Genomic DNA, 15,354 nt, shown 5'->3' on the forward strand with positions numbered 1-15,354 from the left:
TTTGGGAAGGTGCACATGCGGCCTCACTAAGGTCGCTTCCTCAACTCTACTGTGATCAACAGAATGTTGTGGTGTTTTTCTATGTGAGTTTTGTACCTGTGAAAATTGCTTTGGTGGATTTGCTATGTTGGCATTACTGGATTGAGAATGGAATGAGGCTGTATTTGGAGGGACAATTTGGCGATTGTTGGGATTAGGGTGTCTTGGTGAAAGTGGCAACTGAGGATATGAAGGTGTAACATGCACTTTGGTTGTGATTTCAGGTAAAGGTGAAGGAGAATCATATACTGGGGGCCTCATCACTGGGGATGGGGTATCAAGTGGTGCAGTCTGAGATAAGACATCTGGAAATGATGGATCGGGCTCTTGATTCACCGCAAAGTTTTTCTGTGGCGGCAGTAATGGCTTTAACGTTACCTGAGGTCTGGCAAAATTAATTGGTTTGGTGGGTGCTGAGTTAACATTTGGTATCGGTATATGTATCCTTACAGGATGTCCACTTAACCTGCTGACTTGCGTCGGTGATATATGTATATCACCCTGCTGCTCTTTCACATTTCTAAAATCTATGAATTCATCATTATTTCGGGCCTCCTGCCGATAATAGTTCCCTTGACGGATTCCATCATTTAAACCTTCCTGACGTCCGACACTCCGGTCATCATGTGCCTTAACTGGATCTCTACTATCTCCCAGAAACCCAGTGTTGCTAGTGCTTGGCGGGAATTGAGGTCTCTGTTGATATTGCTGGGGGTACTGCAATCTAGATGGCTGCTGACGATTATTCTCCGAAGACGGTCTCGACGCAGTTCTGACCCCTTGATCTCCCTGTGCTCCAGCTATAGGACTCTGGTTTTGATAGATTTGTAACGGACTTACAGTCACCTGGGTAGGTCGGTAGTCGGGGGACAGAGTTGTGGGGGATCGGTAGTCCGTTTGTTGGGAAGGCGATCCTTTGTCGCGGGCCCCTCCACTGGAGACTTCTACGCCCGTCAAACCCAAAAACTCGCCCAGGGAGCGATGGGAAGAGGGGGGATAGCGCAGCACGGGCCGTGGCGGGACAGAGGAAGGGAGCGGTGGGTCGAGGGTGGGCCTCGGTGGGGGCGCCGATGGCGGGGGCCTCTGGCTGGGGGAGGATGACGGGGGTACGGGTCTATTGGGAGGCAACTTTGGGGAGTAAGCGAGGGGTAAGGTGGTCACCGATGGTGAGACCGGTGGCCACTGGAGGGGGTAAGAGGAAGGTCTGGGGGCAGTGACGAGGTGACCTCCCGTGGGGAATCTGGCTCGCGGAAGAGAAAAAGACGGCACAAAAAAGATGTCAGTCCCTTTCCGCTCATTTAATCCAACTAATAACCATATTATTTGTTTGAAATGAGTCTCGATTGTTTAAAATCAGCCAGCATGGCCGCCTCTCAAAGTTACAAAATAACGTTCGCTGATAATTAAAATCTATATATGACGATATGACATCAAAATGGTGTCTTCATTTCTTCTAGTTTAAAGACTAGAGGAATTAAAGTATATTTAATAAAGAATATGATTCATTTATTCAATATATTTCATTTAAATTATCAATTTATTCCATCATTTTAAAGAACAAAGGTTTGTAAGTATATTTCAAGTCCATGTCCAGTCATATAGTCTCATACTGAATTGTTATTCCTTAATAATATTTGGTCAACGTCACTTAAAGCCGTCTCCAGCATTTACCTGTAAGCAATTTGCCTCTTCGTCCGTAATGCTCTTGGTTGGTCAAGTCTCTTGTTACCCACCGCGTCCAAGAGGTTGAATTCGCTGAACACGTAGACATCGTATTTTTGGTCATTGTAGTAGGTCAAGTTGCCAGGGGAGTCTTCAATGTCGTTGGTGTAAATCAAGCTGTTCGTTGTTAAATAATTAGTCATATGTTTGTGAAAATCACGCATTAGTCCATACAATAGATTTCATACCTGATTTTTTTATCAGTTTCTAATTGTTAACAAATATTTACGTCAATATTTGTTCGTCATTCATTTTCTTTGAAATAATTGCCATAGTTTCGTAGGTACTTTATAAATTTTAACCTGTGATCGTTTATTATATATAACTGGTGAACTATGTATCAGATTTTAAATACTATTCTGCGAAGCGAAATGCAATGACGAAGAAAGGGTCAGGAATTGAACAATAGCGGCTATGAGACGACTTTTGGCGACGATTCTACTCCGTCTAAAACGGAAAGCAACGTAAAGCTCATTTCTAAATTCAAATGTTTGGACCAATGTTAGCACACGAGCGTTTCCTATAATGTTTTCAACATGCTGCAATTTGGATTTAGGATTTAGCATCGCCAAGCTGAACAGGGCAGAGTTGTTTGCGACACTCTACAGGTTGACTGACTTCACATGAGCAGTTTTTCTGCTGTGTAATTTGCTAATAATACCTGTAAGTATCATATAATCTGCTGGTCTATCTAGAAACTTACTGGTCTTATGTTATCAAGTTTTCAAAGTCAAAGAAAAGGATGATATTCCCATAAGTCGAACAGATATTAGGTTCCCATACTACATTGGAATTGTAATTACTGCATAAATATATGAATCATACTAGAATAAATGGGCTGAGAAATTTATATGCCTTACTTTTTGTTTTTAATTTAATAACGCAATAGTAAATACGGAAATGTCTTCTTATTAATCCTGCTTCGAAAAAGTTTTGTTTTATTTTGCTATATACCTATTATTTTTCCTCAAAAATAAATAAAGCATTTGATTAATCTTGTGGGAATTGACATTTTTCCCAGAAATGGTTTTACATACCTGTTTTAAAGTGTGTTCAGCGCAAATACCAAGGAAATATCCTTTTAATGCAAAGACAACGCGTTTCATTAAAACTTTTATCAATGCAAATAGCCAAAATTTGACCTCACACACAATGTAAAGGATATGTGTATAAACCCATTACATTTTAAGGTAATAATTTCGCTCTTTTGGATTCCATATCTAGATCCATATGCATAGTATGCGTTTGAAATATTCGTGAGAGCAAAAGATCGCAATTATAGCTAGAATGCAGACTGGCTGGTCACGATATTAGACCGCTGAGAAAGGAATTATACCGGGCAGAAGACACCAAGAGCGGGGGTCGAATGAGAGAATTAGCTTGGGGAAAGTGCTCTTTGCCATAAATTCCTGTGCGAGAGAAAAGTGAAGTTCTCGAGGCACGTAGGACGTTCGTCCCTCATTGGCGTTGCGCCATGGCACGAAGCCAATCGCAACCACGGCACGCGTACCAAGTATTCTCTCAGGCTACTTGTTTCCTGATCAATTGTTTTGGAAGTTGAGTATTTATGTCCTGTCTGATAAAGTTCCAGTAGCGGTCGCCATTCAAGATGTCCATCAACTCCACTTAATGTATAACATTTGTGAATAATGCCTTGACTCACTCGCTGAGTCTTTGAAGAAAATGGCTTCAATTGATTCCTATTCGGCTCAATAGTTTTGAAAAATACTCTTCAAAATGAAATCAACTCTGTAGTACATTATGATGGCATTGTAAAACTCTTATCTTCTTTTTCCTTGAATGTATTCGGGTGATACTTTCAAATTTTAATCGGAGCATTTCGTTGACTATGAGTTTTAGTCTTTAAAACTGAATTGACTCTTAGCTGGGATATGTCCTCAATAACGAAGCAGTCAAACACAAAATGAGTTTCATTCCACTATGGAAATAAATAAATAGTGAAATGATAACTGGTGAAACTGAGTTCCTAAGGAAAAATGAATGAACACGAATGATCTTCGGAGTCAGCTTATGAAGAAGGCTAACAAAGAGACCGAATTATTGAAACGTTGGGGATAATATGAATAATCAAGTCAAAGTACTCCTAAAGTCCCAAATTCAAGGCGCTTTGATTAAGTTTTAATATTTGCGTGATATTATTACCTTATCAATAAAATTATATTCTATCCTATGAAGTCGTTTTTTGATTATTGATATATTTATATGCTCAACAGATCCAGATTTAGTTTCGTAATGCAATTACTGAGCTGTTAAGTTTATAATAGATTTAAAATTAGGTTTGGCTGAGGTTTGAAGGTTCATGGTTGGCAACTTGCAAATAAATAAGACATATTATCGGCATATATTTAAGAATAGTGATTTAATAGTATATACTTTCAGTGACTCGAGCTTCATAATCTATTTCCCAGCTTTGTTGCCCCACCAGCGAAAGGAGACGTATTTGCCAACAAAAAGTATGTGTTAGACAGACATAAGGAAAATGACAGACATAAGGAGAGTATTATATTGAGTTCTCAAGTTTTGAACAGATTTGTCACCGCAGCAAAATTCATTACCCGAATAGTCCATACTCATTTGAATAGCTTCCTGAGCCGAAGTGGGTAATCTCGTTCACCGTCAAACGGTTCTGCCCGACGCCGTCCGTAGTGGGAGAGTCACTGACCCACATATGCCAACTCTGGAGATCACACATACAAACCATCACTTTTGGCTTCGAGTCCATTTCGGAAATCTGTCTGAGAATCCAGGAAGGTTTGACCTCATTACGTTTTCGAGAGATTTTTTTCTCTCCCAACCGAATCGTTGCTTCACTTGAAAAAGAGCGTTCGAGGAATGCCGAAAGGAAAACGAGAGTTTGGACTGAGACATTACGGAACGCTCTCAAAAAGACGCGTTGTAGACAATGGCAGCGACACCTCAAAACGATTTACTTCGTCGCCACCATGTCGCTCTCACCTGTATAGCTGCTGCTGTTGCGGCTGCGCCGACTGCTGCACCAGCGTGTAAGTGACACCCTTATCCCCGCGAACTCCGCTGATTGCAGAAGCCTGCGAATGAGAGAAGATGGGTGGAGGGAAAGAGGGAGTGGGGGAAATTATTGTTAAGAGGATTTATCAAACGGATCTGGATTTTTTCTACCGATGACCCACAATTATTTTCACCCAGAAAAAGGTCACCTGCACACTGTCACATCGAGACATATTTTGTCCCCAAGGCAGGGATCGACGTCCGTTTACATCGGTAGTCAAAGGATATTTAAGTACCCTAGCGAACAGATTGGTGGCTAGATCATACTCATTGAACGGAGACACTCCTTCACGCTGCGAAAGTGGACAGACTCGGAAATACAGGGTGAATTTCCTACTCTCTTCTAAAACTTTCAATACATCTTTAGTCATCAGTACTACTGATATATTATATATGTGTTAAGTAGTCCCTAATGTTAGACCTCATTTGGAGGATACAACCAGTATCTGGGATCCTCATGAGGCAGGGTTAGAGTTAGGGAAAAGAGTTAGGTCGCGTGCAGCGAAGGGCAACGATATTTGTCAAAGGGGGATATAACAAAGACAGTAGTGTGACAAAATTGCTGAAAGATATACGATAAATAGTAAAAATATACGATACAGCTTCAATACATTTCAATATTAATAGGACAGTGAACAATTCTCATTGCTCAGAGCAGGTTTAGGTTCATATTTTTCCGCATTAGTGACTCAACGGAAGGGTGCTTGCAGGCGTCACCTGTAGAGGTTTCGCATCTATGAATTACGTGAAAAAGATGGAGCACTGTCGGCTTACCTCATTCAATCAGGAAGGGATTGAATGAGGTAAGCCGACCAAGGGACTGCCATAATGACTGGGTTGATCCATGCAGGAGAAGAAGTAATAGAAATTCCACCACGGAATGCATTTCATTAAGTCCCGATATTTCTTACGCTGTTCCATGAATTCCAATAACATCCAATTACGGCGCAAGTCATTCTATTATCATACGCGTGGCCTCGACATTTTACCTTATCTGGATCCTCATTGGTTGCGCAGGACGAATCGAAAATAAGGGCAGTATAAATAATTTATTCGAAGCGTAAGAATACTATGGTACTTAATATTCATACTATGAATATTAAGTCAGAAATCGATCCTTGGATAATTTTCTAGACGCTCAGTATCGAATTTATAATATGCAAACAATTATGTTACTAATTGTTTGCATAATTTGTAACAAAATTACGCAAACAACAAAGAAAAAATTGATTAACTCCAATATAAATACTTCGATGTTTTGACGCTTTACTTTGCCAAATAATTTTCCGTCGTGACACTTAGTGTTAATTAATTATGTTTGGCTAGTTCGGATAGCTGATTTTGGTTCTATAATTCCGCAAGACACCTGAATCCACCAAAAGTGAAAGGGAAATCAGAACATTGTCGTAAAATACACTCGATAAATGCCGATGCAAAAGGCACAAGTTCCTTTAGAAATATGTTCTATTTTAATACCTAAAACAGCTCAATGACACTATTTTCAAGATGGGGTCTTCAGCCAACTACAAAGAAAATTGAACAGTTTTTAAAAAGGGTACTGCTCCAATTTGATAACTATTTTAACTTTCGACTCACTGATAAGATCCTTAGGATGTTTCTACCGTCTTTTTAATCAAAACTCCACCAGTTGATGCACGTATAAATAAGCATTTGAAAAATTAGAATTTATATACACCATTTTTCTCCTTAACATTTGCTGCGATATCCAGTACGGTGTTTAGAGGGTGATGAAAAGTATTCATCAATTATTGTTCAATTATCGTCTCAATTAAAAAGCTCAGATAAGTATTCTATTATTCTACTATTTCCTCGTCGGACTTTCTCCATTGGTGACTGGGTGTGATTAAGATAAAATAAACATATTTCTTTCTAGGTTCTGGCTCGAGGTCTTGTCTCTTCCTTCTCGTATCCCTCTTATTTAACGATAATGTTAAAAAAACCATTAAAAAACCGTAAAAAGCAATATTTTTTATAAATCATAGAGACCCCGATAGAGCATTCCGTGGATTGAACACCCTTTGATGTGATTTGATAACTTATGCCCTGCGCGCTTAGGGACGGAGCGAAATGGTCACTCACAGGAATAGTGTTAGTCACCGCTCCAGTGTGTCTGAGGCTGTCCCTCTCCCTGGGTGCCGCACCAAGGCCGGCGGGCTGTCCTCTGTATACCCTCTGCTGCCTCTCTCCTCCCTCTGGGCCCTCGTCCTCTTCAGCTGCTGACTCCGGCGTCACTCTGCTGTCCTCGGCGTACAGTGGATATTGCTGCAATAAGGAATGGGTCAGGGATGCTTTCTAATCACTTGGTTTCCTATTATTGATGTAATAGGTTAAGCAATAATTTGCTTTACAATAACATTTACCTAAATCGAACGCAGATATATAGAGCTAATTTGATGTGTCTTTATTTTAAAATTTCATCGTGAAGAAACAAAAAATAAACAAGGTTCACTCTGTGGAGAAACACCCATCTAAACGAGATTTAAAAAATATGTCCTTGGATTCGTGACGGGGATATGCGCCATAGCTATATTTTACGAAAAATAAGAACAATTTAACACGCACAAATATTTCGTAAGAAAATCTGTTCTCAGTTTGAAATAAAAATAACTAGTAAAATTATTGAATGAACCCCTATTTTAAACGATCATTTCAACCAAGTACTCAAAGCCATCCCCTTACAGAAATAAAGATTGACACCCCGAGATATGTTTTCAAGAGAGTAGACGAATCAATCATATTTCGCCCGGTACTGAACAGTTTGAAAATTGTTTGTTACATATGTTTCGCTAGTGAGGAAAGCAAAATATTCATTTGTAAAAAAATAGTTATTGAACTTAACCAAAAAATTAATGTTAAGTTACCCAAAGGCCAGTAATTCATGAATAATAGTAACATTTAGAAAATATGTAACTGTAAAAATGTCTCCTCCCCTATAGATATGGAATGTGTTAGAAAATTGAAGGCCTATAAAAATTTGAATTTTACTCTAAAACTCCACAGAATATATTTCAATCAGTAACGGGTTGCGATTTACCTTCTTGACGAAATCTTCTTGTTGCCGCCTCTGGTGATCTTGGTCTCGAGAGGGTATCGTGACGGTCACGGGTCTGCAAAGAAAATTCAAAAGTTCCTCTGAACATACCCAATACTTAGCTAAGATAAGATATTTTTATTCAACACCTAGGACTATGTTCTTTATCTATTCGAAAGGGAATTTGAATCCATGATGTTTTCCTCACTAATGGTAGTGTAACCTAGGCGTAAGCACAGTCATCCTTAATACTGGATGGAAACACACATATTCTTTTAACATTGACCACCTTGGCCTAGAAAGGGTTGTGTTTAATTTCTGCAAGGAGAGATTCAGCGTTTTAATGAAAGGACTAATAAAGGAAAAACTGTGACAAGGAGGGTTGAAATTTCCCTTACAAAAATAATATCAGTATACACCTTTCAACTTAAATATTTTTTCTTGTTTAAAATATTTGATTTCTAGTTCATGTTTTAATCAACTTAGTTGGAAAAAAATTAAGATATGACGACTGTAACATCTAATTTAGTAATTTTTTAATCAATTTGTGCTGTGCATTTGGACAAACGGAACACTTACCAAATTTCTCTAAACCTGTCCTTTGGCTGATAGTTGGTATGACAGTCTTCAATACATTTGATAGACATTTGTGCCGAAGAAAAGGTCAATGAAAACTACTAATGGTTGCTGAGAGCCACAGTCTGACATTTACATCGATTTTGATCCGGAATAAAAACTCAGTATTAACAATAAATGACAGCGGTAAAGGTATTTCATTACAACTACTGCCTTTGAAATGAAACCCTACTTCAGCTAATTGCATCAGCCATGGTCTCTCAACTTTGTCAGCAAAAAATCAAGCTTTAAATCATGGTTCAACGGCGACGATTTTGTGCGGTCAATTGCAGAAACAATGCTCAGGGCCGTTTCTTCCCCAATGCTCAAGAGCTGACCAACATAAGCAATCAAATTGACCAACATGCCGGTACGATATCGGACTTTAAAATTCGTACCTCGTAGGGTTGTCAAGATATCTTTCCCATCGGCTTCTTTTGCATTCTGTCACTGAGATCTTATAGATAGGATTAAAGCATCATATCCGCTCGTGGTGGAGAGTTCTAAAGGCCACTGCCGTTTGCCAATGAAGCATCCCATCCCGATCGCCAAGACTCGTATTTCCGGTTTATTCGCGAAAAAAGCATAATGCCGCAGAATCTCCTTTGTCCTCCGCTGAATCATCGTCCGATTCACCCCTCCCACACGAACCGATTCCTGTCCTCATCCACGCGTTCGCCGCCCCCTCAGGTCCTGACCTCACTCCCTCACGTCCTCGCCCACACTGGGGGCCTGCAGCGGCGATAGAAGGGTTAATAGGAGGAGAGATGAGGGCCCGCTGTCTTATTAATCCACGTATATATCGGGGACGTTGCTCTTCGCAATACACGCCGAAGACTCTTTGACCATAAATATAAGACTTAATGGTTTGAACCACGAAGGGACATTTGTCTTGCAATTTGGTGACTTTTAATGAGACAGAGGACTGTATAGACTGAATCAGGTGATGGGTGGGAAGAACTAAAAAAAGGTTGTGGAATACACTTTCGCTCTTGTGTGTTAAGCGCTTTCACAAGTAGGAGCGCGCAAAATTCGAAGCCATACTTAATTAACTGGGACGACACTATGAGAGCGATGCCATGGCGATGGAATCCCTATCCCTTGAATTAGTTCAGGACACGGAAATGGATTCAGCAAGGTGGGCGTCATGTAGCTAATCTACAATTATACACTCATATCTTAAAGGTAACGTTATCAATGGCTCAAATCATAAAGAACGCCCATTATTTCGGTGAATATTTTGGACCTATGAAAAAATATTGTCCATTATTGGAATGAAATGATCCAGAATAGTCCCTTGTTAGAAAGTTTGTACATATACGGCTCCCCAACGTCCAAGTGCGCTTTTGTCTACTATTAATCGGAAAAGAAGTTCAGAGGGAGAGCAGGTGAACCTTGAGTCTAATATTATTTAAAATACACTCGTTCAATCATAGACAAAAATGAAAGCTGTAAAAAATAGTCCAAATTAAATACAGTTCAAGAAATTGGTTTATTATCCACTTCTTGCTTTTGAATACTTGGAAGTTTGAAGTCACATTTTTCAATGCTACAATTTCAGAGCTTAAAAATCATTCGCCTTGACTGGGTCCCAGTCAAGGCGAATGATTTTTAAGCTCTGAAATTGTAGCATTGAAATGCACATTAGCGGATGACTCCGTTAAAAGTTACTGTTGCGGCATCTCCCGCAGTTTCTTTGGAATTAGTCACATTTTTGTCAAATTAGTGATATCTATCTTCAAGCTGCAAATAAAAGCTATGCAACTAAATTGAGATGGAAAAAGGGATGGATATAGACGTAGATAACCGGAACTATGCTATCAATATGATCATTGAACAAAACGTGAGCATTCCATAGTGCAAAATTCTTTTCCCCGGACAGATTTCTGCACTTTGGAATTCTCGCAATATTCATGCATTCAAGTGGATGACTTCTCTAAAGTTGCTTTTGTAGTCATTCCTTACAGTTTATTGCATTGATCAATAAGGCAATTTAATTGTAACTAAGAGATAATGTACAATCATAGCAAAAACAGCGAAAACGGAGAAAATATTCGCCTTCTAATCAACAAGGCATAATTTTTCTTCGCAATGCGTGGTTCAAAGAACAAGTGAGTACTCCAAGCCTTCAGAATTTATAACATTTAGTTACAACCGTGACAGTCATTGTTTATTTATTTATGTACCCTGCAAGCCACCACTAGGGTGTGTGGCAGGGGGTCAATAAACACCAGACTAATTTTTGCGCTTGAAATATTTTACAGCAAAATATTTTTCTCATTCGTTAAATGAAACATGCATGCATTAATATTTCTCCCTGGATTAAAAAAAACAATTTACATCTCTCGTACCAACGCGGGAATCATGCTCTGGTGTCATGTCCTAATGCAGAAGAATTAAATTTATGGGATGGAAGAAGTTTTCCTTTTTCTCTGCGCAGACGACGGAGAAAATTAAACCCCCACGCTCAAACTCTCAGACGGGACTACCCTTAAAGCCTACGAGCACGGGAATAACCATTTTCGCATACATAAAACACTAAGAGGATCGAGGAGGTCGGACGCACGCCGCGAATGTGGGCGTGCGTCCGACCGACGAACTTCGTCTGCCTGGCGGCTGACGGACTCTCTCCGCCGATGGTTTGCCCCTTTCCATTTACCTTGTAGATGACCTGGCGTCCCCTCTGGTACGCGGATCGGTCACCCTCACCGTGGAGAGAGATGCGTGGTCTGAGGATCCACCGCATCCGACGTTCCGCGGCCAGTCGCACGTCTGGAGCTCGTGACTGGAAATGAAACAAAAGAGGAGAGAGGTGTGTGAGCATGAACCAGTTAGTCTGCGGCAAAAGAGACACGAGAGCATAATAAATCTCTGAAATTATATTTCATGTGCTTACGCGTACTCGCTCGCAATTTCAGGACATTAAAGAAAACTCAAAGGCAAGTTCATTGATGCAACTAAATTTTTTGTTAACCCTCCATGGGATTACTTTCACCTGATTGAGGAATGAAATAATGCAAGAAGTAATGATGGGCATGGATGCAGAGAGCTGTGAAAGAGTTAAGAGAGAAAGACAAACTAAGAGGAGAGATTTTCTGTGGAAAAATATAGGGATTTCGAACTGCTGGTAATGAGCACATTAATGTTTAGATACCGAAAGGTGTAAACTGATTAAATTTTAAACATAAGAATTTCAGGTTTAACTATATGGATTTCCTTCAATATGAGGGTAAAAAGAAACTTAACACTTCCACAATAAAGATTCAATATTTCACGACCATGGTTTTAGTGCTGCGCATCATAATCACATGATCACCATCACCTGATGATGATGCGCAGCATCGAAACCATGGTCGTGAAATATTGAAACTTTATTGCCGAAGCATAAAGTTTCTTTTTTACCCTCATCATGATTAAATTTTACTTATCCATATGGCTTACCATCAATTTGTAGGTTTAGTATAATTTTACTCTTCCCCATAAACAAAGTCTTTCACCGGTGCCATTGTGGACAGCGGCGGAAACAGAATAAAATCCGTTTACTAAAAAAACTCTTTTCAAATATAAATTAAAAATTCAGGTGTGATGTGGTGGATTTTTTCCATTGCAACAGATACGAAAACTTTTACAATTTTCCATTTAATTGTAATCCAATTAATACATAATAAGCGGTGAATTGTAATAGTTTTCGTCTCTGTCAATTTTTTAAAATACAAAATCTATCATTTTCTAGAAATATTTCAATTATGTGCTTAAAATATGCCAAAAAAGTTATTTTTTTAAAACCTATCCCACTTATAGAATCATTGATGCATTAAAGATTGACTTACGAGTTGACATATAGATGGCGCGCACTTAGGAGTGCCGAAAATATTCCTCTGAGTATTTGAAGCCCTACTTTTAATGTAATGCTTCTCCTGAAAATGAATGCCGAAACTAAACCACTTTTTCTCAAAAAAGCTAACATATGACCCCAGGGGAAAATTTATTCGGCGTTCAACAGGTTTATCTTAAGTACCGGTTACAACGCTGACGCGCAATTGAGGACTGAGGTCCAACACCGATTTCAGTCATTAACATCTGCGCTGTGTTACAATGTTTTTTATTTCAAATAACTAATGCTGTGAGTGTCTCCAGCCGTCGGGAGTACCTCAAATACAGTCCATGCTTTTGAAATTTATGTGCTTACTCGAATTCCTCTTTCGTCCCTTGGTTGTCGAAATACCGACGTGGGACTGAAACGCGAGCCGTTTCAAGGCGACAAATTCATTAGACCGAGAATTCCAAGTGGATATGCGAAGCTGTCACGGAGCTGAAGACTAGATGGAGAAACGAATTTATCCCGCGCTTGCTAAATCTAAAGAAAAAAGGGAGGGGGAAAAACGAGAAAAATAAAAACATCGAAATTTCAAGGAGAAGAGCAGTCGTGGGTGGGGGAAACATCATTGCGAAATTTCATCGTGCCCTTGGTCTGAGACAACTTAAAGAACGCTAGCCGGCCCGCTGTCGATCAGTGCTGCCCATTTGAAAACTGGAGGTAAATTTCGCACGGTGTCTCACGCTTGTCTCTCGTTTTGGGATCGTCCATAACGCCCATCTGCCATTGATGGAGAGGGATGTGTTGTTGGGATGAAGGGCGGACTTCCATCAAGTTTATTGTTTGTCTGGAGCTATTTTTAACTGCTGATTCCATTCATTAATGCGTCTGCCTTTTATTATTTTAACCGAAGCTTTCGAGCTATACCTCCCTTAACGTCCCCATACTGTTACCTACGACAGACGAAACGCCAGAAAAATTGCTGCGTTTTATTACCCTTTCTTCAGCGTCATTACCAGAGCGTGGTAGAATTGATGACATTTAAATATTTAAATTAACAAGCACTAGATGTAATGCAAAATAATGTGCATTATAATGCAACAATTTCAGAGTGTAAAAGTCATTCGCCTTGACCGGGATTCGAACCCGGATTCCTCGATGTCCCAGCAGTTTAAAGTTGGCTTTAACCTCGTGGACTGTGGCACGTTGCCCACGGCTACGAATGCCTATGACATTGAATGTACGGTATTTCTTCACAACATCTTGTTCCTTTAAAGTCCCCAAAATTTCGGATTATAAGTAGACGCCTCGATGGCTTAACTGTCTTACGCGCTTGTCGACCAGGCCTCGAGGGATCTCGGTTCGAATCCTGGTTAAGGCGAATTATTATTACACTCTGAAATTTTTGAATTATAATGCATATTAGCGGATGACTTCGTCAAAAAGTTACTTTCGCGGCGTCTCACGCAGTTTCCTGGAACTAGATGTGTAAAGGTCATCTTAATTTAAAATAAATGAGAAAGAACATTCATGTGCGACTCTAAAAGGGAGAGCTAGCTAAGTTAGGATATTCATAGGGGGTTTATACGAATCGCATTGAGTCAACAAACGAGAGGTTGAATCACTCAATGCGCCAAAACAAGTGCATTCCGTTTTTGAGTCAATGCCACCTCGAAACGCCCCGAGTCAAAATGTTCGCCTCGTGGCGAAAATATGGGTGGTTGGTGCAAATTTGGGATTTGCTTCAATGCCAGTCTCTTGTCCAATCTTATATGTCGTATTAAATCTTGAAAAAAATCTACTCCAAATTGTGCTGCTGCTCCTTGTCTGATCGTCTTTCGGCATCACTTCGATAAAATGGGGGCTGCGACTGGTTTAATTGACCACCAATGCACCCAAGCAATTAAGGTGAGGCTTCGAGAAAAAGTAATAAAGCCGAATTCCTCATAAAAATCACTCGCGATTCCAGTCGAGCCGGGTAAAAATATATTCGGATTGCCAATGGGAGATCCAGGGGACTCTCTTCCATACGAAAACAGAAAATGACGAGATTTTGTGCGGGAGAGGAGGCCCCGAAAGGTTTACTCGTGATCGCTGGCCATTAAAAACGTTTACACAGTGACTCGTAGCTTATTATACGCTAGAAAGCCTCGCGAAGAAGCGCGCCTTGAAGCTCACGAAGTTATCACGACGTGAACAATCTTCACTTATGACACAAATCTATTTTAGAAATTCCGTTGGAGTAATAATCACGTTTTAAAGCAAAGGTAACAGCTCGGGCACAAGTACGGCATTGAATAAGACATAATATAGTTGGAATGGAACGTAAAAGTCCAATGGGCACAGCGCTAGGCTACTGACCTGAGGGCCCGAGTTCGATTCCCGGGGACGCCACTGAGGACCCTCAGCTTCACCCTAACTGTGTGATTTTTCGAGTACCTAATCTTCCTGGAGAACCACAGGCAGCACAGAGAAAGGAACTGGTCCCATTACCACCAAGCTGTGAGAGTTTCACACACCGTTAGGACTAGAATAACGTCAGCTGTATCCTCACCTAGTAAACTAACCTTGTAAACCTGCTGATAACAGTTGTAGTGGTATGTAGAAAACATTTATTTAAATCGGTTCTAATTCAGCCTTAAATCTCGAAAATAAGAATATTTAAACCTCCTCAGGCGATCCTAGAATCCGATTGGGAAAGATGAATTCTGAGGTATTACGAAGGGAAGAGATTAAGAAGATATAAATGCACAATTGAAGAAAGCTTGTGTTCATTTTACAAGAAGACCTGCACATTTAAATATACCCAAACCATATACATTTGAGAAGTAAACAAAACCATTGGCTAAAATCCCAGAGTGGATGGGTTATCATAATCATTTAATAATATGACTGTGCTGCCTTAATCTCAACGTTTTATTTGCCATATTCCGAAATATTTGTTGATTTATGACTTGCTAAGATTTTCATAGTTGAGTTCATGTATTATCTAAATGCATATTTTAAGTCACATTTTGGAAGCTATATTAGTGCAAGTATATGTTAGTTCGTCTCGCAATAT

At 39.8% G+C, this 15,354-nt stretch overlaps 1 protein-coding gene across 1 annotated transcript in view; it reads right to left on the reverse strand.

Annotated features, from left to right (window-relative positions):
- LOC139698300 (uncharacterized) overlaps window positions 1–15,354 on the reverse strand; it is a 48,537-nt gene that overhangs the window by 23,671 nt on the left and 9,512 nt on the right. The window contains exons 3-6 of the mRNA XM_071597184.1: window positions 11,136–11,261; window positions 7,865–7,937; window positions 6,910–7,092; window positions 4,738–4,829 (exon numbers count right to left, since the gene is read on the reverse strand). Coding sequence (XP_071453285.1) covers window positions 4,738–4,829; window positions 6,910–7,092; window positions 7,865–7,937; window positions 11,136–11,261 — 474 coding nt within the window. The remainder of the gene's footprint in view (window positions 1–4,737; window positions 4,830–6,909; window positions 7,093–7,864; window positions 7,938–11,135; window positions 11,262–15,354) is intronic.

This window comes from Hetaerina americana, unplaced genomic scaffold, assembly GCF_022747635.1.
Source record: "Hetaerina americana unplaced genomic scaffold, ioHetAmer1.1.p SCAF_81, whole genome shotgun sequence".
In the NCBI taxonomy this organism is placed as follows: domain Eukaryota; kingdom Metazoa; phylum Arthropoda; class Insecta; order Odonata; family Calopterygidae; genus Hetaerina; species Hetaerina americana.